This window comes from Pteropus vampyrus, unplaced genomic scaffold, assembly GCF_000151845.1.
Source record: "Pteropus vampyrus isolate Shadow unplaced genomic scaffold, Pvam_2.0 Scaffold24, whole genome shotgun sequence".
NCBI lineage: Eukaryota > Metazoa > Chordata > Mammalia > Chiroptera > Pteropodidae > Pteropus > Pteropus vampyrus.
This window is the reverse complement of record NW_011888805.1, coordinates 4,692,918-4,718,790: the sequence shown is the minus strand read 5'-3', so window position 1 is coordinate 4,718,790 and position 25,873 is coordinate 4,692,918. Positions and strand designations below refer to the sequence as shown.

Below are 25,873 nucleotides of genomic sequence, written 5' to 3'. Positions count from 1 at the left end.
GTATACTCTTGAAACTTACTCATTTGTTAAAAATATAGTTCAAAAATGATACTTGTTGATTCTTAACAGGAAAGGGGAATGCTTTTTTTATTTTGACCTGGCCCCTTTTTCCAAACATACTGACCCCCAAAAAGGGAAGTTCCTTCAATTGAATGGAAGAGGATTGGTATGATGTTGGAGACTTTTTCGATATTGTGACTTGTTTAAAATAACTAGAATTTAAAGAGGCCCATTTAACATTCTCAGTGTGGAAACAATGATGCTCTAATAAATGCCTTTTCTTTCTGCTTTCAGACTGGGTCCCTGAAACTCATCAGCCTGGATGGCTCCGCACCCAGTATTGCACCTCGGTACATGTCTGTTTACACAACTATAATTCCTCTTGAGACATCATGTGTAACAAGTAAAAACTAGCTTCAAATTTTCTTATTTACTTCCTTCAAAATATTCAAAACAAAATCGTTAAACGACACATTAACCTGTGTGATAATGCTTGATTTAAAGATGCACTTGAAGCATTTTTCTAATTGGACATTTAATAGGCTTTTCAAGAAAATGTTGCTTTGATATTAGAAATTTTTAGAGAAAGTCTTTGGAATGCTAACATTATTTACTTAATAAGAAAATCATTTTTTACCTAGCTTCATTCTACATACTGGCCATGAAATCCCAACTTTGCTATTTGCTCCTAAAAAGCATTAAACTATCGATAGTAAGGACTCCTATTTTAAATGTCCATCTGTATACCACGTAGAATTGTCTCATATACACCAGTGCACAGTTGGTCTTTGGAGAAAAACACTGCAGTGGAGGCAACAGGTTACAGTAACCTTCCCACCCTGTAGAAAGGATGCTCTACGTGGCCCCACATTATTTATTGATCATGGCCAAATCAGAAGTGAACTGTTCATCTCACCATTGGTTTATATAGCTCCAATGGGAGGTGCTAGCTCTACTATTTTTTTCTTTGTTACCCTAAGGGTTTATAAGCTCTTTTTGTAGGATCATTTATATTTAACTTATGCTTTTTAATCTAATAATTTTTATTTTTTCTTAAACTCAGAGAATTATAATTAGGAATTCATTAAAATCCATTTTTTCCTAAGTAGGAGAACCCCAAGCTACTCCTACTTGTAGTGTGGCAAACACAACATCTGAAACGCTTCTGATCTGTACTTTGGGGATCAAATGCTATGTTTTATGCTCAGGTAAATCAGGTATGTGTCCTGGAAATGAATGAAAACTACTAGGCCATGTAAAAGGATTTGCGTAAGCTTCCATAACAATCTCGTGAGGCTTTATTAACTGGGGTGAGCCATTACTCTCTCCTGCCTCTTTGCTCTTGCTCTGGGAAGACTGCCTTCCCTTGGAGAGGTGAGAGGAGATATGAGAATTCATTTAGAGATCCCAGAGCTTTGGGTTCCTAGTGATGAGGTAACCTATGTCCCTTTGTCTTATTTCCTACCCTCAGGTTAAACTGTAGTTTAAGCATCTACCATGTCAGTTCCACATGTGACAGCCCAGTCCCAGGTAACTTGTCTGAAATGCCTCCGGCCCTTTACTATCATCATCACTGGTAAGGGCTGTGAGCAACGGTTGTTCACATTTGGCTAGCAGGCTTCTTTGATGGACAGATGAACTCAAGGCTTCCCTTTCTCTACCTCCCACCACCCTATTGAGAGGTAAAACAAAAATAGACTTGTCAGATTTGGGGGAGGGGGGCAAAATACTTCCCGAAGAAATCCCAATAAGGAATAAGTAAATTTCTAATTTGTGCTAGAAATTAATGGTGAATGCCATTGTAAAACTAGCCCAGGGTAGACTAAACCTTAGTAGTTACTATTCTGACCTATATACATCAGAAATAAATTACTATAGAGAGTTTCAGAATATTATACAGCAATTTTTAGAAATAAGTTCTTAGTGCTTTGAATTTAACTGAAGGATATAAGCTTCTATCTTAAATCATAATTTTATGCAAAAAAAAGTTGGTTTCTAGTAGATACTGAATAGAGGTCAGGAGTAGTAGTTTCTGTGGGGGAAGTGATGGCCAGGAGGGGGCATGAGGGAGCAGGCTAGGGAGCTGGAAATGTTTTACATTTTGATCTGGATGGTTACGCGATGTAACTGTATATAAAAATTAATCAAGCCATAGTCAGGATTTGTAGAGTTTATTATATGTAAGATATATCTTCATATAGAAAGCCTCTAAACACGAAAGACAAAAGAGCTTTAAAAAAAGGTTAAGTTTCATATTTTTAACTCATTAGATATCAAATTCAAGAGATACATTATAGTTACATTGCAAAGTGTTATTATTTTTTAATAAAACTAATATTGACTTAAATGAATTTAAAATGCAATTACTTATTGGTGATTAAAAATAATACTTAAGCAGAGTACTATCTTAAGCCAGACAGAGCAAAGAAAATTCTTGTTTAATATATATATATATTTTTTTTAATTCCAGTAATATTTTCTTAAATTCCTGTTAAAAATATAATCAATATTAAAGTCAGCAAAATGTTTTTAACTGACACCTGGATTATTTTACCACTTAACCTGGTTACACAGTGATTTTTTTTTTTTTTCTGTCAGATGTAACTGACAACCAGTTTAGTCTTTAAGATAAATGAAGTGATAACTCACATTGTAGCATCTTGTGGAAAATATTCAAACTACATTTAAAATGCTTGTTTAAAATGGAGACTTCTATTATTCCACAAGCAATTGTTTCTGTAAAACTACAGGTTGGCTATGGCAATAGTAACTAAACTACATCCAACCCTGAAGGTAGAAAAATCCCTGAAAAGAAATACACAGCCTAGTTATAATATGCAATATAAAGGTTATTTTTCTTATTTAAAAAAATTCTCCCACTTTGGAGAAATCCAAACCTTTCCATAGTTCCCTTACTAGGCAGTGCCACATAAAGTTATTTAGTTAACATGATTATGATCATGGCTTACAATTAAACTCAATTTGACAAACACCTCATATAGCAGCCCTCGTCTGGATGTCGGTAATGACAACAGTTGCAGTTCCATTAAAGAATACTTGCTTATTAAATTTGGTACAAAGCATGAACACTCAGGACAGATTGGCACGATACATGCAGTTCGAGAACTCTCTTATCTCAAGCCAGTCATCACTGAATAAGCCATATTCTCAGTCCTGCTTTCCAAATCTTCCCTTGTAACTGACGTTTAAAATGCTTCTTAGGACATCTTCCAGAATAAGTAAGAAAAGTATGCTTTATAAAACCAGTCATCTGAATGCATGATGGAAATGAGGCAGGATGGCAGAACTAGTGCCAGCTGGGAACACATGGGGGATGGGAGGGAGCGGGAGCTGACCCAGGCTCATAGTGCTCATGGCTAGTGAGGGATCTTGCTGCTGCTGCCCCAGACAGCTTAGCCTATGGGGCAGAGATTCCCCAGGCCCAAGGGCGAGGGCGCTATTCCCAAAGGCATTTTGGGTAGCAGGAGGGGGCAGCTGCCAGAAGCCCAACAGAGGTGAAATGTCCAGAGAGGCAGGTATTGTTAGGTTCACAGCATCTGCAGGTAGCTCCTTGGGCAGGTTTACTTTACCAGCACTTCCCTTAGCCAGATCAAAACCTGGGTTGAGCTTGTGAGGTGACTGAGGCTCTTGCAGAGGCAAGTCCTCAAGCAAATTGATATTGCAAAACCCTTTAGTATCTGCTTTGAGGGGCAGGCTTGCAAGTGAGGAGTATGAGGTAGAACTGGTGTTGTACTTGTGATTCTGGAGGGGCTGAGGGGGAGAGCCAGGAGACACTACCGGGTGGAGGGGGATCAGCGGCTCTGGCAGCGGCTGTACAGGCTGACAGGTTTGCTCTGAGGGATTGTGGATGTGGATGTGGCTGTGTACCTCAGGTGGCAAGCTACTTGCAAGCCCATTCTGTGCAGGAGCTCCTAGAGGGAAAGGAGACAGTGTGGCAGCCTTCAGCTGAAACTGTGGGGCCATAGTGTGGAAGGTGCTCAGAAGGTCTCCGGCCTGCAGACTCTCTTTCATCAGCTCCTGCGAGTGTGTCTTCTTGGTGTGTCGCGTGAGGTGGTCTTTGCGCCCAAATCTCTGGGCACAAAACTGGCACAGGAAGTCCTTGCAGCCTGTGTGGACCACCAGGTGGCGTCGCACGTCTTTCCGGGTGTAGAAGCATCTTTCACAGTGGTCGCACTGGTGCTTCTTTTCCTTGGTTCCGCCGTGGGGCTTTTCTTCTGCGTGGGCTTTGAGGTGATCCAGCAGCACCTCCGTGCTCCCCAGCTCTAGGGCACAGACCCCGCAGGTGAGGTCGCCACTGCTGGCCGCATGGAGGGCCAGGTGCCTCTTGTAGCCCAGCATGGTGTTGTACTTCTTCCCACACTCCTCACACCCAAAGGCCATTTTGTTGGGGTCGTGAGTTTGGAGGTGGTTTTTCAGGTGGTCTTTCCGGTTGAACGTCTTCTCACAGTGAGCACACTGGTGAGACTTCTGGGGCGAATGGGTCGCCATGTGCCTAAGAGCAGAAGGGAACATGTCACAACAGACTCAGTTTTTTACAAGCCTAAGAAAATATAGAAATGATATTAAAATGTTATAGTTTTCTCTAGGTGGTGGCATAAGAAACCACTTTCAGTTTTAATATACTTTCCTATGTTTTCCAGATTCTACAAATATACAAAACTTTGTAATAAAAAACACACAGGTGCTACTAAAGACATAATGCAATTTTCACACCTGTAAAGAAAAAAATGTGCTTTGAGAACATATTTTCCTAATGTGTACAAAGATTCCTAGACGTATATAAGTATTTAAAAATATATGATCATAAAAAATATTTTTCAAGAAGGGGTTAAATGGGTATTCTATAGTTTGAGAATTACTTAATTTCCAAAAGTGATTTTGCCTCCTGCACTGAACCCCATAACGAACCATTTTAGGTTATTGTTTCTAATGCATTTCCTGCTTTCTCTTTACTGAGACGAAAAATTCAGGCCATAGACATAACACTAAGGAGTCTATCCTTAACCTCAGAGAGAGCATCTAATTGGACCCCGAATGCCACCCCTACCACCTGTGCTCTGAACCTCAGCCTGGTGCCTCCCGTGAGCTTTTTACGCCGGTATCTCGGTTTCCTCCACTTAATACTTCCCAATCAGCTAGCATCTCAGATGTGTGCAGCCTCTGTCTCTATTTCGTTAAGAGCCCTCTTAGATCTCTTCAACCCACTTCCTGAAGGTCACTGGTAATTTCATTGGCAAAATTCCGAAGGACTTTTTCTAGAAGGACTAAGCTGCTACTCCTAGCAGCAGTTACAAGTTTTTCTTTAACTGAACTTTAGGGACAAGCTATAGTCATCCGTCAATCTGGAATTTCAAAATAGCTATTTTATATTTGTAAAGCACAAACTGGCTTTGGAAAACTATCACAATTCCATTTCTATTACAGTTCTGCTAAATTCCTAAAATCTAAACTCTGTTGGTTTTGAAAAACTCAGTGTTATAGAACCCTGAGTTTGTCATCCTTTAAAACTTTCAAAAGTTTCATTTTAATAATGAACTATCATATAGAACACCAAGTCCTATGTGTTAGTATTTCTTACAAAACAGCACTCTTAATTATAACTTGTGGCTTGCGTATACAATGTAGGTTGCTTTGTGTCCCTTCTGATAGTTAACTCTTTTAGATGTTTTGTCTTTAGGAGCAAAAGCTTATCCTACTGACAATTTCAATGCAATTGAGCTTGTTAACTTTGGATACAAAAGAATTTCAAATAACTCGTTCTACAGAAAAGATAGAATTCCTTTCAAGATTGTGTTTAGTCAAAAGTGTACTAATACTACCTTTTGCCCCACATATCCTGTATTGTCTATGCCTGATCCTTTTCTAGCAGAAGGATGGGTAAGGGTCGACAGCAGACACTGTTTAGAGAACAGTGCTGACCCCTACTAGGAGGAAGACTGGGTGCCAGTTCAAACACATAAAGCCGATCTGTCATTCTTTTTAAATATAAAAAAATGCAAAACCTCTCCTTCCTCCCTCCCTTAGAAAAACTGCCTGCTACGTGCAAGGGATAGAAAGAAAAGTTAAGTTCCGCCCCGGCCTTCCAGGACACCACAGCTCAGCATGCAAAGGGATACAGATGACGTGGTGGGTTCTGCAGACAGGTATAAACAACGCTACGGGAGGAGTCACTGCACTCGGTATCTGAGAGATCTGAAAGGATGCGGGTGTTGGCAAGCTCCAGCTGTACTAAGATACATTAGCAGGTTGCAGAAGGCGTTTTTTTAGTCTCTTAGAAGGCAGATAACCATGTTCTTATACAAGATATCCACAGATACTTCTTCAGGAGTAGATGTGAGGGAGGACTGGTTTACACGCTTGGCACTCAAACAATTTTCTTTCTATTTGGTCCAATACTAGTAAATAGGATCCCAAAGCTCTGTCCTGGATCTTCTATACTTGCCTCTCTCCACTTTTTTCTTTGTGGAGATTATCTTATTAGATTTCATTTACCACCCAGGGGTAGATCAATGCCAAGTTAACAACTCTAGACCTGGGATCTCCTACCTCCTTTCCTGTCCTACTCCTGTACCACCTATGAGAAAGGCACAGGTTGACGCCGCTAGTACCTGAGCAATAATACTTTCACATTTCACCAGCGCCCACACCTCTGAATTTTTTGTGACTCTTTCCTTTGCCTGTCATCCGACCTTCCCCTTTTAATGTACCCCTTACTTACTCATCCAACAGTCCCAACCCAGGACAATCATCTTACAGCTGAAATTATTTCAACAACTTGTTTCATTCCCTCTCATTTAACCTCACAACCCATGAAACCATCAGTTTCAGTCTGTCCTACTGTCAGCAGTAAATACCACCACCTTTGGGTGTCACCTGGATCACGTCAACGATCTTAAGTTCTTCAAGGGTCACTGCTCACATTAAGACTTCTAAGCAGGGGCTTCAATCTGCCAGATCATCTTTTCTTGCCCTTTGCTGTCTTCACCTAACTGCTTTCATTGTTTGCTGTACTGGGACCCATGTTCTCTTTTCTAGTTAAGCAAGTCGGTTATTTTCTCCCTCAACCTCTGCTTATAAGATGGAGCGTATGTTGCAACTGAGAGAAATGGCATGGAATGCTGCCCTTTTAAAAAAAAAAAAAAAGCAAACCCTAAAGCATCCTGCCACCTCACCACTCTTCTATTCCTTTATTAGATCACTGCTTCAGGCCAGAAGGGCAAGAAACGACGGTGGCTGTGGCAGGGAGGGCGGTTCTTGCACAAAGCACACTGCTTCCCTTTTTTGCCTCATTTCACACTCTTAACTGAACGAGCTGTTTCCCTCGTTCAGAACTACCACCTCCTAAATATTGCTTAATACGTCATCTTCGGTGCGGTTTACCACAGTCATTCCACCTAATTCCTGTCATTCCAATAATCTGTTAGCTCCCCTGTCTTCTCCAACTATTTATCTCCTATATGTATTTTGGTCTTTAGCCATCGTTATAATATCCTCATTGTGGCTTCACTACAGCAAACACTGCTTTCAGTGCTCGAGTAAGGATCCTAACTGTGTACACACGAGAAGCTTATTGCAAAACAGGAAGCCTTTGCAATGAAATTAGTGCACACAGTAGGCACTCAATGCTTGTATTTATGGCAACTAGAAATTGGCCTATGTACAGAATACATCTGAATTTTAAAATGCCTCAGCATTTATTGGTTTATTTTAAAATTTGGCTTATTACATGACCTATAACAGTGCCATTCTTAAAGGCCAGGAACATAATTTATGTATATTTTTAACTCTTTCAAGTGCCTGGCCCCAGGGGCACTCCAAGGTTTAACGATGATGTGGTCCATGGAGCACTACACAGATGGAAATCCTCTCTCGCTAAAAATTTTGATGATCACCTATGTATTTACATGTGTAGTCTAAAAGTTGAAGTTTTAAAGTTTGTTTCATGAAAATTAGAGGGAAATAAAATCTCCCTTAACCAGGTATCAAAAGAAGAGTGATCAGTGGGAGTTCTGCGTGTGTAGCTGAGGGCACCACACACATGGCACACACGGCACGCACGGCATTCGCTGTCAACCAGACCACTGTGCAACTTCAGTCCATTCTGTATATTTTGTCTCTTCCACAATATAAAAATTATTTGCAGGCAGAAGCTACATCTAATATATCCACTTCCCTCCCAGAAGTACCTAACAGGCACTCAAGAAATAATTTGGATTTAAATGTACTACTTTTTTTTTAAAGGACTCATCTTCTAAACCAGTGGTTTTTATCCTTTGTTGTATCATGGATGCCTCTGAAAAGCTGATTAAATGCACATACTCCACATTTGTACACCCAACAGAATTCCATTTGTTGGGCTGGCTTTAGACCTAAGTCAAGAAACTGCTCCAAAGCTCACACCTGGAGATGTCTACTCCTCTCCACTCTCACTGTCAGGCCCTGAGCAAGCTCTCCATACTCCATGCCTGGATTTCACAGCACAATTCAAATCAGTCTGCCTGCCTATTCTCTCTTCTCCAAATAACGAGAGCCATCTTTCTAACGTCCTAATCAAATCACGTTCTTCACTACTCAGACCCACTAGAATAAAACCAACCCTCCGCGACGTTGGATAAGGCCTGCTGGGAGCTGCTTCCTTCTTGTCTACATTTTGAGCTTCACCTGTTCCTCTTCCAACGCTACCCTCTGTACACATGTCTTTAAGGCCAGGGCTTAGGGCTCTCCCAGGACCTCCTTGCTGTCCACCTCTTCATTCTTCAAGTCACAGCTTAAGATTGTACCTTTCTGAGAAGCCTTCCTGGATCTCATCAAGCAGGGGAGAACAACTTCCTCTACCTGCACAGCTCTGCCAAAGCACTCGGATTGCACTTTAATTGTGTTTGCATGACTATCTCCCCAGCCATGGGTCTTTTCGTCTTTCTGTTCTTAGACCTGGCATATTGCAGAAGCACAGAAAATATCTGCTGAAAGAATGAACTGACACAGCACAGCAAAACTGTCATATAAACTACCGGATGTGTAGCTTTAAAGGCTAAAATGCACCCACATTCTGCGTCCCTCTTCCCTTGCCGTGTTTGGTCTGAAGACCAGCAAAGCCACTTGAAGGCATATGTAAAAGTACATACCTTTTCTAAAGCCTCTCACCTCATTAATTTATATCTGGAAATGAAGGCTTTGCCACAGTCTGGCTGCAAGCACTTGTAAGGTCGCTCCCTGGAGTGGGAATAACTGTGGATAGTGAACTTCTCCAGGGTGAGGAACGTTTTGCCACATAATTGGCAGGGGTAGGTAGCCATGGGCTTTGCTTCTCAAGAACCTTCCTTTTCAGATGCACTGACCAAATGCTGTGCCATTTAAGCACAAATGGAAGGATGGTGCTGCGCACATCTGCAGAGCCACCACAGCTGAACTCCAGACCAGGGAAGAGGCAATGCTGTGGTCCTGGCCCGGTTCTACCCAGACATGGGCCTCTCAAGTACCACTAGCTTTGCTTCCTGCTGTCCCACATCCTAGTTTATGTGCAGTCTCAGGCTGGGAGGACAAAGTCTGAGGCACAGATGAGATTTCAGGAGCAGAAAGGTAATCTGCATCACTAGAGCTGGGGCATGTCCTGGATCACCAGACTGTCTGTGGAGAGAAGAGAAACCGTTTCCTTGCATTAGCCATTTGAAAACAACGCTGTTCCTCCCCCACCAGTTCAGAGTCAACTACCCAGAATCAACGTGTTCCTCTAAATGGCTCTAATGCAGCACAATTCTCTAGCCTTCCCGTGTGCTTAAAGAAGTGCTTCTGTAAGCAAATCCACCTGCCTGTGCTCCTGAACGGCAAGGAGTCGGGCAGTGTTCTGGTGGTGGATGAAGCATGCCTTACTTTATGATACAGACAACTATTTCCACAGACTCGGAATTCTCTACTTCAAATCAGGACCTCAGGTCAGTGTGAGACTCAGCTGAGCAATTTAAAAAACAAACAAACAACCCCCTGGGGTGTTTGTTTTACTGGTACAGAAACAAAAATCATGGCTGCTTATTCTAACCATGGGCTATTCCTCCTTACTCACTGTTCGGGTAACATACATTGTTTATCACACCTGTTTAAACTTCCAGTGGATGAGATGAAATAATTTGTATACATCTAAGTTAATTTGCTTGTAAGGTTACCATGTAGAAGAACTCAACTTTATGATGTAAACAAAATGCGAAGAAAGCTAATTTTGTTCAGTGATGTGCCTTTACAGGGGAGACAAAATATTCCCCTGGCAACAGAGCTGATGGCTTGGCTTTTAAATGTGTAGGCACCATCCTCCAGTAAACTGTTTTACTAATCTCTTCCTCTTTTGTTTATGGGGACATTTCCTCATTCCCCGGCCCCACCCTGGAAGGCCAAATCCAAACAATTGTCTGCTGGTAGGCCAGGTCTAGAGGGTGGGCCTGCCATCTCTTCAATCCCAACTGTCTCAAACCCAAATTATTACTACCCTCTTAAACAACCCTCCAAAACCAGGCTCTTTTCCTACTAATAGACCATCATTTGAGAAGCCTTAAGAGTCTGAAGCAGCATCATCAACAAGAGTCAAACCCTGGCTACCCAGAACCCTGTGCTGTTCTAGAGAGTAATTCTCAGGCGGGTGGACACTAACTTTCAAGTGCCAATTAGAGAAACACTGGAGGAGCCTCCGTATACAGGCCAACCCTTTCTCTACTCTGTCAAGTGGGCAGCACACGCTCGGAAACTGACTGATCACAGCAGGTCTTCAAGGAGTCTGTTTCCTGCAGTCACTCCTTTATCGCCAAGTCTTTAGAGCTGCTCTTTATTGTGAAAAGTTCACTTTTACTTACTTTTTCAGTTACTTTCAGATCAGAAAGCTAGAATCTGGCTAGATGAATTTTTATTATAGTCCTTCAAACATCTTTAAATATCAGTACATAGCACATGTACACAGGCAAACATACATTCCTTTTCTAATGGGCAAACTTAGCAGCGAACTTCTTGTGTTCCTCATCAACTAGCTCAGACGTTTATAGTGTCTGGTCAGAGCTCACAAGGAGCAGGCACCAGGCAGACACCCCTCACCATCCTGCCCCACCTGCTCAGAAACTTCAGAACTATGCCCACACTTTGACCTGAAGCTTCAGCACTGATCCAAAGCCAGGCACACAGGCATTCTTAGCCAGTGTCCTGGCACCAAGCCTCCTTTCTGGTGGCAGCTTACACATACCTTGTTCTTCTGTGACTAAGTGTGGTGACTTAAACTGAACCCCTGTCCTGGCTCTGTCCAAATTCCTCTCCCAGCTCTTTATTCCCTCACAGTAATCCAGTTCATGCCCGAGGCCCCGCTTTGAGGCATCCCCAATAACCCTGGCCACAAACAAAATAATTCCTTCCAGGAATTCTATCCTGTGTGGCCAAGATTTTGCTGCCAGGTCTCATGATGTGTCCTACTTCTCCAGCCTAAGTCTGGCTAATACTGGCCCAGCTATAAAAGGCATAGCATTTATCATCATCCTTAAATATACTCATTCATTTGAAATTGCTCTTCCCAGGTCTGTCAAAAAAAGATTAAAATGTACACATAAATTCATCTTTTCCTTTTTCTCTTTAGCTGAACTCAAAGTAGCACTAGTGACTCAGGAGAAGGAGCTGGTTTGGGGGTGAGGATTTTATATTTCTCCACCTACACCAATCCCCTGCATATATGCATTTTTCAACTTCTCAGTAAATTCATTCTCCTCAACTCTTACTTAATGAAAGATAACTAGTATGTCCAATGAACTTTCCGTGATGTTGGAAATGTCACATATACAACAGCTGCTGAACTACTCAAAATGTGATGCTGAGAAACTGAAATTTTTACTTAAGTAGCCACATGTGGCTGATGGCTACTGTACCGGACAGCACAGGCAGGCTCTTAGTCTCACTGTCAGAAGAGATGAAGGCAAGGCAGAGCTTTCCCCCAGATACAGCTGTGCTGCTGATTCACCCTCAGGTGTTTCCCTAAAGCATGGGAGAGATTTATGCAGATCCAGTCACTTGTTCTATGAATACAGTGGAAAGATTCCCCAGTTCAAATTCCAGCTTTCCCACTTGTTCGCTAGATCCTGAGTTTGTTTCCTCATTTGTGATATCCACCCGACGCACTGGCTACTGGGGACAACCAACTGAAACAAGACGGATCCGAAAGCACATTGTAACCTAAAAACACACTGTACAAATATATGGTATTTATGAAACACGGGGATTAAAAGTAAAAACCAGCCGGCGCATGGTTCTAACCACTCAGCTATGGATGCAAAGGAAAAAAGGCGCGTTCTCTCCCACGGATAATTCACCATCCATGTTCTCACCGGGAGGAACCGGCAGTCTGAGTAATACACATACCTACACACACAGAAAGGACACGTGAAGGTGCAAGTAAAAATTAGCCTGCATTCTTTGTTTCTCAACAGATTTCAACTTTGATTACCAACATGTCAAGCAAAGGAAAAATAAGATTTATTCAATTTTTTTTAAAAGGTACCTGCCCTTTAGCATTAATAGTTTTCTCCAGCTACTTCCTCGGATTCAGAAGTGCAACGGCCATGGACAGCATTACCTTCATCTCTTTTGGGCCTTCAAAGACGTGGGGTCTATAACCACAGTTTCAAATGTGGCCTTATTTTACTTAAATGCGAGGCACAGTTCCTCCAACTCTCTGTTCCCCATAAAACTTTCTCCCAAAGAACAATAACAAAAAGTTAAGTCACTTAAACATTTTTATACTTATTTAACTTATTACTTCATAACCGTCTTTTCCCAAAAAGACTTTTTGTGTTTTCGATCTGTGTTAAATATACCTAGCCCAACACTAAGTGCAAAGTTGGTCCTCAAATACGGAACTGAATTAATTATATGATAGTGAACATTCTTTAATTTCTTCAGGAAGTCTTTTTTAATGATGAATTCAAACTTACAAATAGTTATAATATTTCATTTACTGTAACTGTAGATTTCATTAACATGGACCTTCAAATATAAATATTTGCATGGTTTTCATGATATAATCACAAACTTCTATAAAAAGTCTTTCCCAACAGACTATAAATTCACTGTGGCCAAAGATCAAAGCTCAGCTATTTTTAAAAAATAAACCGTGTGGATAATACAACATCTCCCATCACCACGTACTTGACCAGTGCTGGCTGGCTGCTGCTGATTCCAATCTTTGGTTGAAACCTGATGCGCTTTCTGGCCACATCCTTAAAACAGACTTGTGATTAACGTTCTATTATCTGGCAAACCACCAACAATCCTCACAGAGAACTGACAAAGCGATGGTCCTGATGATAATCAGTCTGTTCCGTGACTTGACATGCAGTTTGCATTTGAGTCTTAAATACGGTAATATTTCAACACCTGTCACCCTAGAAAGATAGTAAGTCTTCCCCCAAAACATCTCAGGACATAATTTTCAATCCTCTTGATTCTAAAAATACTGACTGAGTGATACAGATCTGCCAGTATGCCAAAGAAGGCTTGTGCCATCTGCTTCATTCTGTTCATGCTGATTATTTTAGGGATGAGAGAGGATCAGATTGGAATAAGAACATATATATATGGCAACAGCCAGGAAGGACTGTGTTCCCTGAGGGCTGATGGTATACGATAGTAGAAGGGGAGGTCAGAGCACAACTATAGTTCTCGGACATCCCCAATGCTGTACAACACAATCGTCTAATGGGGGACAAATGCTTTACAACATTCTCAAAATAAACTATGACTTCTGGCTTCTCCTTCCATTGTCCCCGTGATACAATGCAAGGCCCGTTTCTGAGAGGAAGCTGAATTGCCATTTTTAGTCTTCCAACTTGGGTACTCTAAGTTCTTTTTTTGACTCCATTCATTACCATTCCTTATAGATAAGAAGGTTCTACTCCAAACGTTTCCCCGTCTTTCATATTCCCAAAGCCTGAAATGGCTTTTATATATGTTAAGGCCAATTTAAAAAGGGCCTCTAACAAGTTTATTTCTTCTTATACTCACAAGATAAGACACAGCCAATCATGGAGCAGGGTAGATGGAAATTCATTGCTCATTTGGTTCTAGGACATTCTAGAGAGGGTGCTTCCTTCAACATCAGTTCTTTTAAGGACTTTGGTAGCCAAGTCGCTATCATCAATGAAAAAACTATCCAGAAACATCAGCAGGAACAGGAGCATGAAGAAGCTACTCAGAACCTCCAGGTAGTTGTCATTGCTTATGCGCATGAGTCGTAAAATTTGTTAGGTGTTGTATCTGAGCAAGTGCAATGTTAAAAGAGTTGGGGCTCATTATATGCCTAATTGGCAAAACAGGTGCTCATGGGGCTAAGGCTGAAGATTACAGATGTGCGGCCTGATCAGTATCTTACCACATGGCTTCAAATTGGCGGGGTACTATGCCGAAACAGGATGAATTAAGTGGAAGTTTGTAGACTTCCCGCATGTGGCTAATGGAACACTGGCAGCCAGGCCTATACTCTCCCAGGCAGGAGACTGAAGGAGTCTTCTCTGGAACAGTTGACCAGCCCCAGAGAAAAGTGCTAATGCCAAGGACAAATGGCAATCCTCAGGATTTACCTGCACTGCCCTACAACGAAGCCCTTGTTGACAAGCCCCATCTAACTATACAAAGCTTCTATCAGCTTTTAATGGCTCCACTCATAAATCGGTAGGCAGCTGAGGACCACCAGAAATCAGACAAAAGTATATAATAGGAAAAACTGACAGAGAACAAACAGAAAAAAGCAACTAGGATGAAAGAGGAGAAAAAAACTCTACTGGGAGAAGAAAACTTCAAAAATAACTATCATTAATGTCCTAGAGAGAGAAAGAAATTCCTAAAAGAAGAACGGGATTTTTTTTTTTTTTTTTTTTTAAGGAAAAAGACAACAAAAAAGGCAGTGGAAAGTGCAAGACTTTGGGCAGGGCAGGCACTGCAGTCAAACTCCCTGGGGGAGCGTCTGAGAATCTTCAGGGTAATAAATTCCCCTGATGAATTTTTAGGTACCTTTATGTTTGCCAATGTGGCTTCTTTTGAGGGTATCTGCTATTTTTACATGTTTGCTAGTCCTAATGCTCAGTAGTAATTAACACCATAGAGCAACTTTTAATAACCCAACTAATATAACCCAGAGACTAATTAACAGTAAAATCATTCATAAGTTAAATGGCTGAAATATGCACCGTTAGACTAAGAAACAAGAAAGAAGAGATAATTTTTAAGTTAATGAAACCATCATCATATGATAAAGGTATCTATTATCACTGCCTCTTGTTAAACATTTGTATTAGAAGTTGTGGACCATACAATAAAGCATTAAAAAGATGTAAAACTGGAATACATTAATCTTTCATTATTTACAAATGAGTCCACATAGAAAACTCCAGAGAATCCACACACAGACAATTAGAATTAGAAAGTGTGGCAAGATATTTAGTAATAAAAAAATCAAAATACAAAAGCAACTATATTTCCAAATGCCAGCAAACAAATATAATTTAAAATACCATATACATTAGCCGCAAAGCAAAAATACCTAGGAATAAATCTAACCAAAGATGTACAAGACATTTATGAAAAAATTATAAAACTATACTGAAAAACATTAAAGACCTACATAAATGGAGATATATACCATGTTCATGAATAGGGAAATATAAATAAAATAATTATAACATTGTCAATTCTCTCCATATTTATGTATTAAGTCAATGAAGTTCTAACAAAAATTCAGCAGGGTTCTTTGTGAGAACTTGACATAATCATCCTAAATTTTATATGGAAAACGAAGTCCAAGAATAAAGAGAATAATATCCAAAACCCTCCTCCTAGTTCTACTGGATCATTCTCATCATTATACAAACAGACCATGACTTTTCTCAGAGAAAAAAGTAAAAGACAACAGATAAACAATTTTTAAACACCCAGCTATAATAATTAAGGCAGTATGATATAGGCACAGGATTAAAGTGGACCAACAGGATAGAATGAATAGCCAAGAAACAGACTCACCCTTATACAGAAAATATATGACAGGGCTCACACTGCAATCATTGGGGAAAGAAAAAAGGACAAATGGATTAAATAACTGGTTATCCAGACGGAAAGTAAGGAAACTGAATTCCTACCATACATCATATATAAAATTAATTCCAGACAGATTACAGGCTTAACGTTTAAAATGAAACTTTAAAACTTTAGGCAAGAATGAAAAAAATAAGGCATTTCACAGAAGGGTAAACTCAGAGAGCTAATGAAGAAATAAAAACATGCACAATATTATCCAAGTTAGATTCCTTGGTCCATCGTTAAAATCACTTCCCTTGCACTTCCTACTCTGTGGGCCTTCCCTCCTCACTGCACATGGCTGGCAAAATCCCAATTCTCATTAACCTGTTTAATCACTGACCAACCCCGCCACTACCCTTGGCATTCCTATGCCCCACACTCCCCTGCCTTTTTTTTCTTTTTCACACACTAACCACATCTGACATTTTCTGTTTCATTTCTTAACACCCACCACCCAAACAAACAAATGAACGAACACATCACAATGAAACTCAATTTTTAAACCAATCAGATTAGCAAAAATAGAAAGTCGGCCAAAACCAACTAAGGACAGAAGAGGCAAGAAACAGACCAGGGTCACAGACGTGCCCTCAAAGATGCTCTTCCTTAAGAATGAACAAATATGATACAGTTAGGTTGCTCTATAAAGACCAATGCATGAAAAAAGTGAAAATAATTATTAAAATTCAAGGTGGGTAAGGAATACAGTTGTGTAAGGAGTGATCATCTCTTGCTTGGGAAATCAAAAGAAGTTCCATAGAGAAGCCAAAGTTAAAGCTAAGCTTGCAAGTTTACCCGCTGCTCAAAGGGGGAAGTGGTCTATTTCAGACCAAGAAAATGAGTCAACACAGGGCACTTGGAAATCAGTAGTTCAGTGTGACTGGAATATGATGCAAATATGGGGGCACTGTGGACACATAGGCTGAAGAGGGAGGCAAAGACCAATCACAAAGGAGAAGATTGGGCTTTTGTTGTAATATTTTGGACTGTCTAGCCAATTTAGTCAAGCCATGAGGGAGGTAGGGAGAGAAGCGGTAGAAATAGGTAGAGAATGCCAACAAAACCGTTTCAACAGGTATCAGAAGCATGGGAAAGGCAAGAGCCAAACCACAAGGGGCCAGGATGACCCAAGACTAATGACCAGGGATCTGGGCAACTGCAAGCCACTATAAGCAACATACATTTTGACGATAATTATGGCCAGAATGTATAAGATACTGTAGAGTAGTGGAACCAGAGGTAGTGAGACCATTTTGGCTTCTGCCATATCTCAGAAGAGATAAAAGTGGCCTGGAAAGGAAGAGAGGGCAGGTTGAAATGACACTTTGTAAACAGGCTAGTTAGATTAGGACTTAGGTTAGGTTAGAGAAAAGAGGTGACAGTAGTGGCAGACAGGGAAAGAAATGATGAGTCCCAGAACTCTGAAGTTAGGAGTTCAGTTTTAGATGTGTTGAGCTTAAATTAAGGTGTTTCGTAGGCAGTCAGGCCAACAAGGAGACCTACAGCATCAAGGAGGGGCTGAGGTATTCTTCTAGACCAAACAGAGCAAATGATACTGTGGCTTCGGGGAAGGAGATACTTTGTGTATCTGGCTTCTATAAGTGACTTTATAAATTACTCTGAGCTCTACTTGGGTGGCCTCAGATCCTGTCAGTAAGCTCATATGATCAACCTTGATCACCAATGTTTGTCCTTCCCAAAGTGGGTTGGTAAAATGGGGGTGAGAAGGAATTTGTTTTCTTTACGGCAGGCTGCAGCTAGACTGATACTCCCTTAGGATATCTATTCTGCATTGTGGAGCAGGGTGGAAGCAGGCTTGTGGGGACATGCAATTCTCAGAGGCTCCAAGGACAGAAGAAGCCTTCTCCCTCTAAATTCCCCTCCCGCCCCCCCCCCCCGCCCCCAGTTCCTCTTGGGTAAGACAGTGTAGTGAGAAGTCTATGGTGATTAAAAAAAAGGGAGGGGGCAAAATCAGAATTAAGTTTGCACTAAACTAACTTGATAAGATGTTCCAAAATAATGTCTAGCTGGTGACAGTAACAGAATTGTCTCAGCTGGAAGGGGAGGGAGCCCTAGGAAGCGATGGAAAAGGCGGCGGCCTGGGATATGAGCCTGCAGAGCCACAGAAGGTGAAGGGAAGCCAGGCTGCCAAAGGGAAAAGACCACTAAGGACCAGGAGCCAGGACCTAACACCACAGAGGTGCTTCATCGGCGAGAGGTCTGTCTCTCACATGAACAGAGTGGAAGCGGGGGGCCTGGGCACCTCGGGAGTCCCCAGCCTCCACAGGAAGGACTGTTCCTGCACGATACACTTCCAGGAGAAAGGAAGGAAGAAAAGGTCTTTACGGACTCTTAAATCTTCCATACTCTTCCTCTCCCCACTACATATACCATATTTTTAAATAAAAATGTTTAGAAAGAAATATCAAGTGTCTACCAACAAGCAAAAAAGGTATGTGCATCAGAGAGGCAGGTGTGAAGCCCAGGACTGGTTCTCCAGCTGACAGGGAAGGGATCTGTGGTAAGAAGACTATTAATGAACTCTAGGTAGCATGGTGGGGGTGAGGGGTGGAGAGCCGTCCTGAAATCCAGACAAGAGCCTTCGGTATTAGGAGGAGATTTTCTAGTCATTAAAGTCAGTGATGGGGACTACTCCTTTGTGACAGCTGAAAATAGATCCCCCTCCTCCCTCCCAACAAATCCTCTGCGACTGGCCTTTGCGCCCTTTTAGGATAGCTTCTATAGCTGAGAGCCCTGATCTCTTTTCCTGGGACTTTAAGAGTAGGGCACGAAGGAACCAAAACTACCTAATTAGCAGCAGAGCCTATTGTCCTAATACGGTTACCATTCTAGGGAAAAGAAAAGCCTGGGTCCTTCCCAGGAAGTGTGTGAGGGTAAAGGCTCAACTGAGAAAAGAAACAAGAGAAGCAGACTGACCGCGGTGACGGGAAGCCAGATTCATGAGTTAAACATCTCTTGAAGGAAACTTAAAAACTATATGAGATCTGGGAAGGGATGTCTGCTCCAGACTTGGGTGGGATGTCTGAGCCTAACAACTTCTCTAAATAAATAGAACAATGACTAAAAGTAAAAATAACAATATGTCAGCAAAGTTTCTCTGGGGGTGGAATTAAAGATCACTATTCTTTGTTTTTCCTTTTCAAATAACTGTACTGTCTAAATGTTGGTATGACTACTTAGGCTGTGTCTAGGAGTATACCAGGTGGACAATAGGGAGGCGGTGATTTCAGGCAGAGGGAAGAACATATAAAAACACAGAGGCAGGAAGCAGCACAGGGAAGCAGGGATCACGGGGCGGGGGTGGGGGGTGGGGATCAGTCTGGCTGGAATGCAGGTATGAGAATAAGGGGAGCATGAGATAGGCCTGGAGGGGAGGCAGTGCCCAGAACACAAATGGCCCTAGGAGTCAGGCAGAGGAATCTGAGGTTATCCCACAGGGATCCGGGAGCCAGTGAAAGTGAGGACATTTCATCAACAGATTGCTTTACACAGGAAAACTTAACCGGTCCCCATGGATAGCTTCATTACCTTGAGGGCACAGCCAATGTAAAAGTACTGTTTTGAAACTCTAAATGGTTCTTTTTACCCAAGATGAGTCTGAGACAAAATCTGATTACCCGAATGGACACGAATGTAATTGGCAGTTTAAAATGACAACTTACATTATTTTTTTCCAAGCTTTTTCAACAGATGAACATCCAGAACTCACTTTACTGTAAACTGTGTAGTTAAGAGAGAAAAGTGAAGTTGCTGCCTCCAGTCCAACGCTCACTCCCCTTTCTTCAGAAGCACGTCTGCCCACCACTGAGGCCACATGCCTTACTTATTAGACAACACTACATGAGGCTTCCGTGAGAATTTTCTCTTTGCCTTCCCATGTCACATCTAATAAAGTCAAAGGATGCAAAGCAAATTGTTCATCCAGAAATACTTAATTTGAAATATAAAAAAAATTTATCACTGGTCCTTTAAAAGGATGACCCTAGTTTTTCATCTTTTCCTTTTGAAGATGATAAACATTTCATCAGGTTTCCATCTTAAATGGAAATGACACTAAAGAGACAGGCAACTTTTCCAAGGTCCTGCACTGGCTTCTTTGACAAGGAGAAAGGAATGTCAAGGAAATGGGGGAGAAAGTGTAAAAAGAGTGGAACACTGGCAGGCAGGGCCTCCTCTCCTTTTCACCTTAAGTCTTTTCTCTCCTCCATTCACAGCTTTTGGTCCTTTGTTTGTTTAACAAACCATTACAATTATACCCAGTTCAATGGGGAGGAATGCACACTCTCTAAGTAGCTGTCCTCGCAAGCCACATGTGTGGTCCATCCCACAGCCCATCCACAGGCAGTTACAATGTGCTGTTCTGTGCTCCTGTCGCCCTAGAGGCCAGGCACCTTGCGTACAATAAGCCCCAATTTCCCACCGCTGCATGCTTGCTGCTCCTTCCCAGTAGCCTATAGCGATGTCTCAAGTTGGCTTCCTTTCCTGCTTGCCCAGCAATTGTCCTGTCCATCCTGCCTGGGCTTGTCCCATTCTGCTCCTCAGACAGACATTGCCCGGGGTGTTAGCCACCCCCAACCTGTCTTTAGCCCACAGACTCACCACCGAATACTGGGCAGACATATTTCAGGATCTCACTGGTTATCGTGCCCAGTCTTCTAAAGTTTATCACACAGTCTACAAGACATGGCGGCGACACGCCCCTCCTCCACCTAATTAGACCTCCTAGTGCCTGTCTCAGTTAGTTCCTAGTAGATATGCCAGCATATTGGGATGAATTTCAATTTCTTGGCCAAAAAATCAAAAATATTATTGAGTAAGAACATTATATTTCAAAGGCAACCAAAACAGTACTTAGTAAAACAATAACATATTTCAGTTGAACTCATAAAACCCTCTTGCTGTTTTGCCTACTAATTTCCATCTGCAGCCCTATGAGACAGGCAGGAAAGTATTTGTGTCCCCATCTAACGGATGAAGAAACTGAGGTTCAGAGACTTAAGTTCTTTACCCATAAGAACTGACAAATAAGATACTGCAAGCAATGAAATGTACTAAGCAAAGTGCCTAGTGCACAATAAGTACCCAAAAAGTGTTAGCTTCCATTAATATCATTATTGATGACTACGATAGCGGCCAGAGGCCAAACCCAGTTGTTCTGAACTAAGCCGAGTGCTTTTCCCACTCATAGCTTGCCATCTCCCTAGCTAAGCTATCTGCGGGAGCAGCAGGCTTTAGCAGTAGCATTTACTACAGTATTTCCAAATGAAGCCTGAGAATCTGTGGCTGGATTACCTAGTGCTACTGGTATGTGAGCAACATCTTCCTCAGGCTTAACAGTCAACATCTACAAACAGGACAGCAACCTTTATACATCCTCTTATGTACGCAAGTTAGGAGTGTAGTCAGGGCAGCTTAAAGCTTCTGAACTGACAGGGTTGTCAGCAGAAAATTCTATAGATCTCCAGATACCCCTGGACTGTAGATGGGGGACAGCAAAGATATGAAAAGATGCTAATTGCATCCTCTGATTCCCAAAATGTAGAGTGTACAAATGTTTTTAAAACGAGAGAAGGCTAAAGAATTCTGGTCTAAGGCATTTTTGCAGTTTGGGGAGGACATGCATTTATTCTGCAGTTTGGAGGGGACATGCATTTATTCTATACGAGAACCCTTTTGAAGAACATAGGACGTCCTGCATGTCCTTGACTAATATTACTATGTGTTTCCAAGCAATTATTAATAAACATGCCCATATACAAATAAGTTTAAAAAGCTACCATCACTTGCATACCTACTCGGTGACAGGAAATGCTATCTCCCAAATGGTCCTCTCAGAAGTTTGTTTGAGGCTTCAAACCTGTAAAAAGAGATCTTGCACATCTTCAGTGAATGAAGCTAGAAAAACAATCCCCCCACCCCTGCTATGTTGCATCTTGAGCTTCACTTCAGGAACACGCACTCAACTAACAATGTATAGAGGAGATTTTCTACTGCTTTTTTGTGAAGTTTAATAAATGATATAAATTTTAAACTTTAAAATCCCGTAGTATAATACCTCAATAAACCTACAACTCCTAATTTTAAAATATCTCAGATATATCATAGGGTGAAAGTCTTAAACACTTAGATCATCTGATATATTTAAAAGGTGTGATAAAATTCATCATGTTGTAACTTAAAAATATTTTCAATATTTCATATAATCTTGCTCAAGACCTTTAAGAATTTCTATTATATCCTTTGTCCTATGTGCAACTGGATTAGAAAAACCCTGAAAATTTCCCCTGCATTCTGCAAAAAACAAAACAAAACAAAACAAAACATGCAATTGCTTACATAAAATATTCAAAATAGCACTCAGAGGAAATGGTACTTTTTTAAATCAACAGTATTAGAATACCACAAAACATGCATGCAAATCTATGCAATAACAGAATCTGAAACAAATTATGAACTGAAAAAAGTCACCAATAACTATTGGGCATTCATTTTTCCACAAAAGCATTGTGTAAATGTATAGATTTATCAAATGTGCAGGGTGAAAAGGCCGAAGGCTCCAAATTGAGTAGACGATTCAGTGGCTACCAAACCTGGCTATGCATTAGAATACCAGGGAGACCTTTTGTACAGACTGATGCAGCATCACTGAGGCCCTGGGAATCTGTGTTTTCACCAAGTCTTCAGGGCCCAGTCTGCAGCCAGCTTTGCACCACTGCTGCCTGGTGAGCATTCGGAAACCGGTATCTCTGTTCACCAATTAATTATAAAGCTTGGCTTCTTCCAACTAAGACAATTCCAACCAGTTGATCCTCTTAGGGGAAAAGCTTTTCAGGATTTTCTTAGCAGTACAAAGGTAAATCTATTATGAAACAAAGCCAATTATATCTCACCTAAGTGATTTTTTTCACTTGGTTGCCTGTTTTCTTCTTTTAATTTGAACAAAAAGGCTATGTCCATTTATTTTGCATAAGAACATCCTTTTAAGTTAAAAATGGAAAAATTAAGGCCATTTTAGACAACTAAAGCTTTAAAATAACCCACTGCAATTCAGGAAAAAAACTGGAGGTAAGTTCTTTGAATCACCCAGAGAATTTGTTTTAAACGTATTCCTTGCTTTGCATTTATAAGCACTTCACAAATCATCTTCCTGGTCCATCTCTCTTCTCAAAATACTCAACGCTTATAGTGGTCTCTGTTAATTTTTTTTTTTTTTAAAGGGCTTTAGAAAACATTAAAGCAAGATAGTGAAATTCTTCTGAATGATTCTTCCTTTGCTCCTACCCATCTCACCAATGGACAATACCAATTTATGAATTCAGGGAGGCGGGGCTCTCTTCTGCTCCACTCGAAAGGGTACACATGACATGAAGTACGCAAACCAGGCAGCCGAGTAGCTTAGCTTCATTGTCAAAGTATTCAAATTATCACTAAAAGAAAGCGATTCCTTTCTGAATTCAACAATACTCCTCGGCCTCCGAGGGCTCACACGGGAGCTTATTCTTAAGCTGGTGGATGTAAGCCGCGCTAGTGAAAGAGGGGAGCTCTGGCAGGGAGGAGACCAAGTCCCTCGCCCTCCCCACCTGCCATCACAGCACCAGGCTTAAATAGTTAACAATGCAACAGAGAGCCTGGCAGCACGCACGGCCCGGGGGGACGTCCCGCGCCGTTCAGCACAATTTAATAAAGCAGAGAAGAGACAGTGAGGAAAAAGAACACATCTAAGCTTGACAGGATGCTACTTGCAGACTGCTTTTCAGGTCTGAATTTAAATTTCAAAATCAGAGAAAAACATTTTAATGTGTAAATTGTATTTAAAAAATGTATATGGGTAAAAAAAAAAAAGACCCTATCACATTCGACATTCCTAAATATAGATGTTTCTGAGCTCCAGAGTTGCGAGAAAAATCACATATTTCTAGGAATGTGACAGCTCACTTGTAGTTAATTGTTTTAAATAAATGGGAAAATATTTGGGGGGGGGTGATCTGTTTTTTCATTGAAAACAAAAACTAGAGTGTCATGAGTCTAGAGAGTTTGAATTCTGGAATGCAATTTTTTTTTAGGCACTTCTGCAAGCAGCATTTAAGAACATGTCTTTTTCTCTATTAATGAACTGGTTTAGCTGCCTGCTGAGCATTCACTGAAATCCAAACTGAACAAAGGGATTTTCCTCCAGTTTCAGCTCATTCACTTCTAGCTACTCCTGATTTTGCTTAAGTAAATTCAGACTGACTTTTTTATTTCTAAAGATTTGAGTAGGAAAGAATTGGGCAAGCCCCAAACACTGGGAATTCTGCCTTGGTTTTTAGTGAAAGCCTCTAGACTGAAGATGTACAAGGTTTGTTTTGAAAAGCCTCTCGAATGTTTTTTTATTTTATTTTCTAAAGTCTGTGATTCCAGATGGAAAGGAGCCCACCCAACGTGGTAAGTTATAAGACAACTAAACCTCATTTCAGCGAGGTGGGCCGCAGTGAACGATGAGATTACACCTCTGAAGTGGAGACACTAAATGAGATAGTCATACTCATCTGACGCAGAGGGGCATGCCCAGATGATGGCAGAAGGTGTCTATCTTTAAAATCTAAACACAGTGAGGAGATTCTGCCCAACTTCTGGGACAGGAGAAGAAGAGAGTGGATAAGAAGGTGAGAAAAAAACACTCTCGCCTCCATCTCTCCTGCCCCTGGAGGGAAAGGAAAAGGAGATCTGTCAGCCCCGAGCGAGGGGGCCCTCCCAGCTCTGTTCCTCAAGGCAGAATAGAGAACCCTCGCGAGGAGAGCTGGGTGGGGTGTGCTCAGGGAAACCTGAGCAAGAGATTGCCAGCCTCCACTGGCAGCCTTCAGAGAGAGCTGCAGGGTTGCCAGGGACCACTTCTGTGATACGCCAAAGGCCAGAGGTAAGTCCCTCACCTACCAGGTACCATGGAAATCTCCTGGTTCTAAGACACACCCCACGAGGGAAGGGAAAATGTCTAAAAATAACTGCAACGAAAATTCCCTCAGGGTTGCCTGAGTGGGGACTGGAGTGTGAATCAGAACAGTTATGGGGATAAAAAGAGGGGGTGCTTCCTGCATACTTGAAATTGTGGAGTGGGATGCAGACCTGCGGGCTGCCTTGATAATGTGCTAAGAATCTTAGTCGAATGTACATCTGTGCTATAGACTCGCTTCAACTGTTAGAACTGGAGCCAGATTATTTTTCAAAAAAGGCCACCCCCGTTTCAGAAAGGAGGTGAACTCTGAAAAGGCACTGGTGGCCTGGGGAGCAGTCATGTGTTTAAGAACCCTGGGCAGATAGAGAAGGAAGGAAACAAGCAGATGTTTAGAGTTTACTCACAAGATTAACTCCTCTGATTCCTATGCAAATACCTAGAAGGGGAGAGGCAGAGAAAGTTAACTTTAAGACCTTTATCTTAAACTCCAAACTGCTTAAAAACCAAAGGAAAAAGCAGAAGTCTCCCAGTGCTGCCAGTTTGGGGGCACAGGACAGCTCTGCTTCCCAAGCCTGGACGTGCCTCCCAGACCAGCATGCTGGGACAGGGGTGGGGCTGTGGACTTGCACAAGCCAGAAATGCTAGTGTGCTGGAAAAGAGGTGCTTTGGAAGACGGGACGTTCCCACCCTAAGGAGAAAGGGCAGAAAAACCTTAATGTGAAAACTTGTTGATTCACAGATGTTGCAGTAACAGGTTACTTGTGGCACCAAATAAATGCCTAAGAAGGTTCAGATTTGAACCTCTTTTGAAAT

At 41.5% G+C, this 25,873-nt stretch overlaps 1 protein-coding gene across 26 annotated transcripts in view; it reads right to left on the bottom strand.

Moving 5' to 3' along the window:
* Positions 1-2,155: 2,155 nt before the first annotated feature.
* Positions 2,156-25,873, bottom strand: part of PLAGL1 (PLAG1 like zinc finger 1) — a 61,772-nt gene continuing 38,054 nt past the window's right edge. For 6 of the 26 annotated variants that reach the window (XM_023528359.1, XM_023528351.1, XM_023528360.1 and 3 more), the window contains 4 exons: positions 25,465-25,496; positions 21,920-21,985; positions 9,166-9,648; positions 2,156-4,513 (listed from right to left, as the gene is read on the bottom strand). In XM_023528359.1, coding sequence (XP_023384127.1) covers positions 3,268-4,513; positions 9,166-9,317 — 1,398 coding nt within the window. In that variant the 5' untranslated portion in view covers positions 9,318-9,648; positions 21,920-21,985; positions 25,465-25,496 and the 3' untranslated portion in view covers positions 2,156-3,267. Of the gene's footprint in view, positions 4,514-9,146; positions 9,649-21,919; positions 22,024-23,018; positions 23,106-25,464; positions 25,497-25,873 lie in introns of those variants that run through there. The other 20 variants (XM_023528354.1, XM_023528350.1, XM_023528356.1 and 17 more) reach the window with 15 other exon arrangements.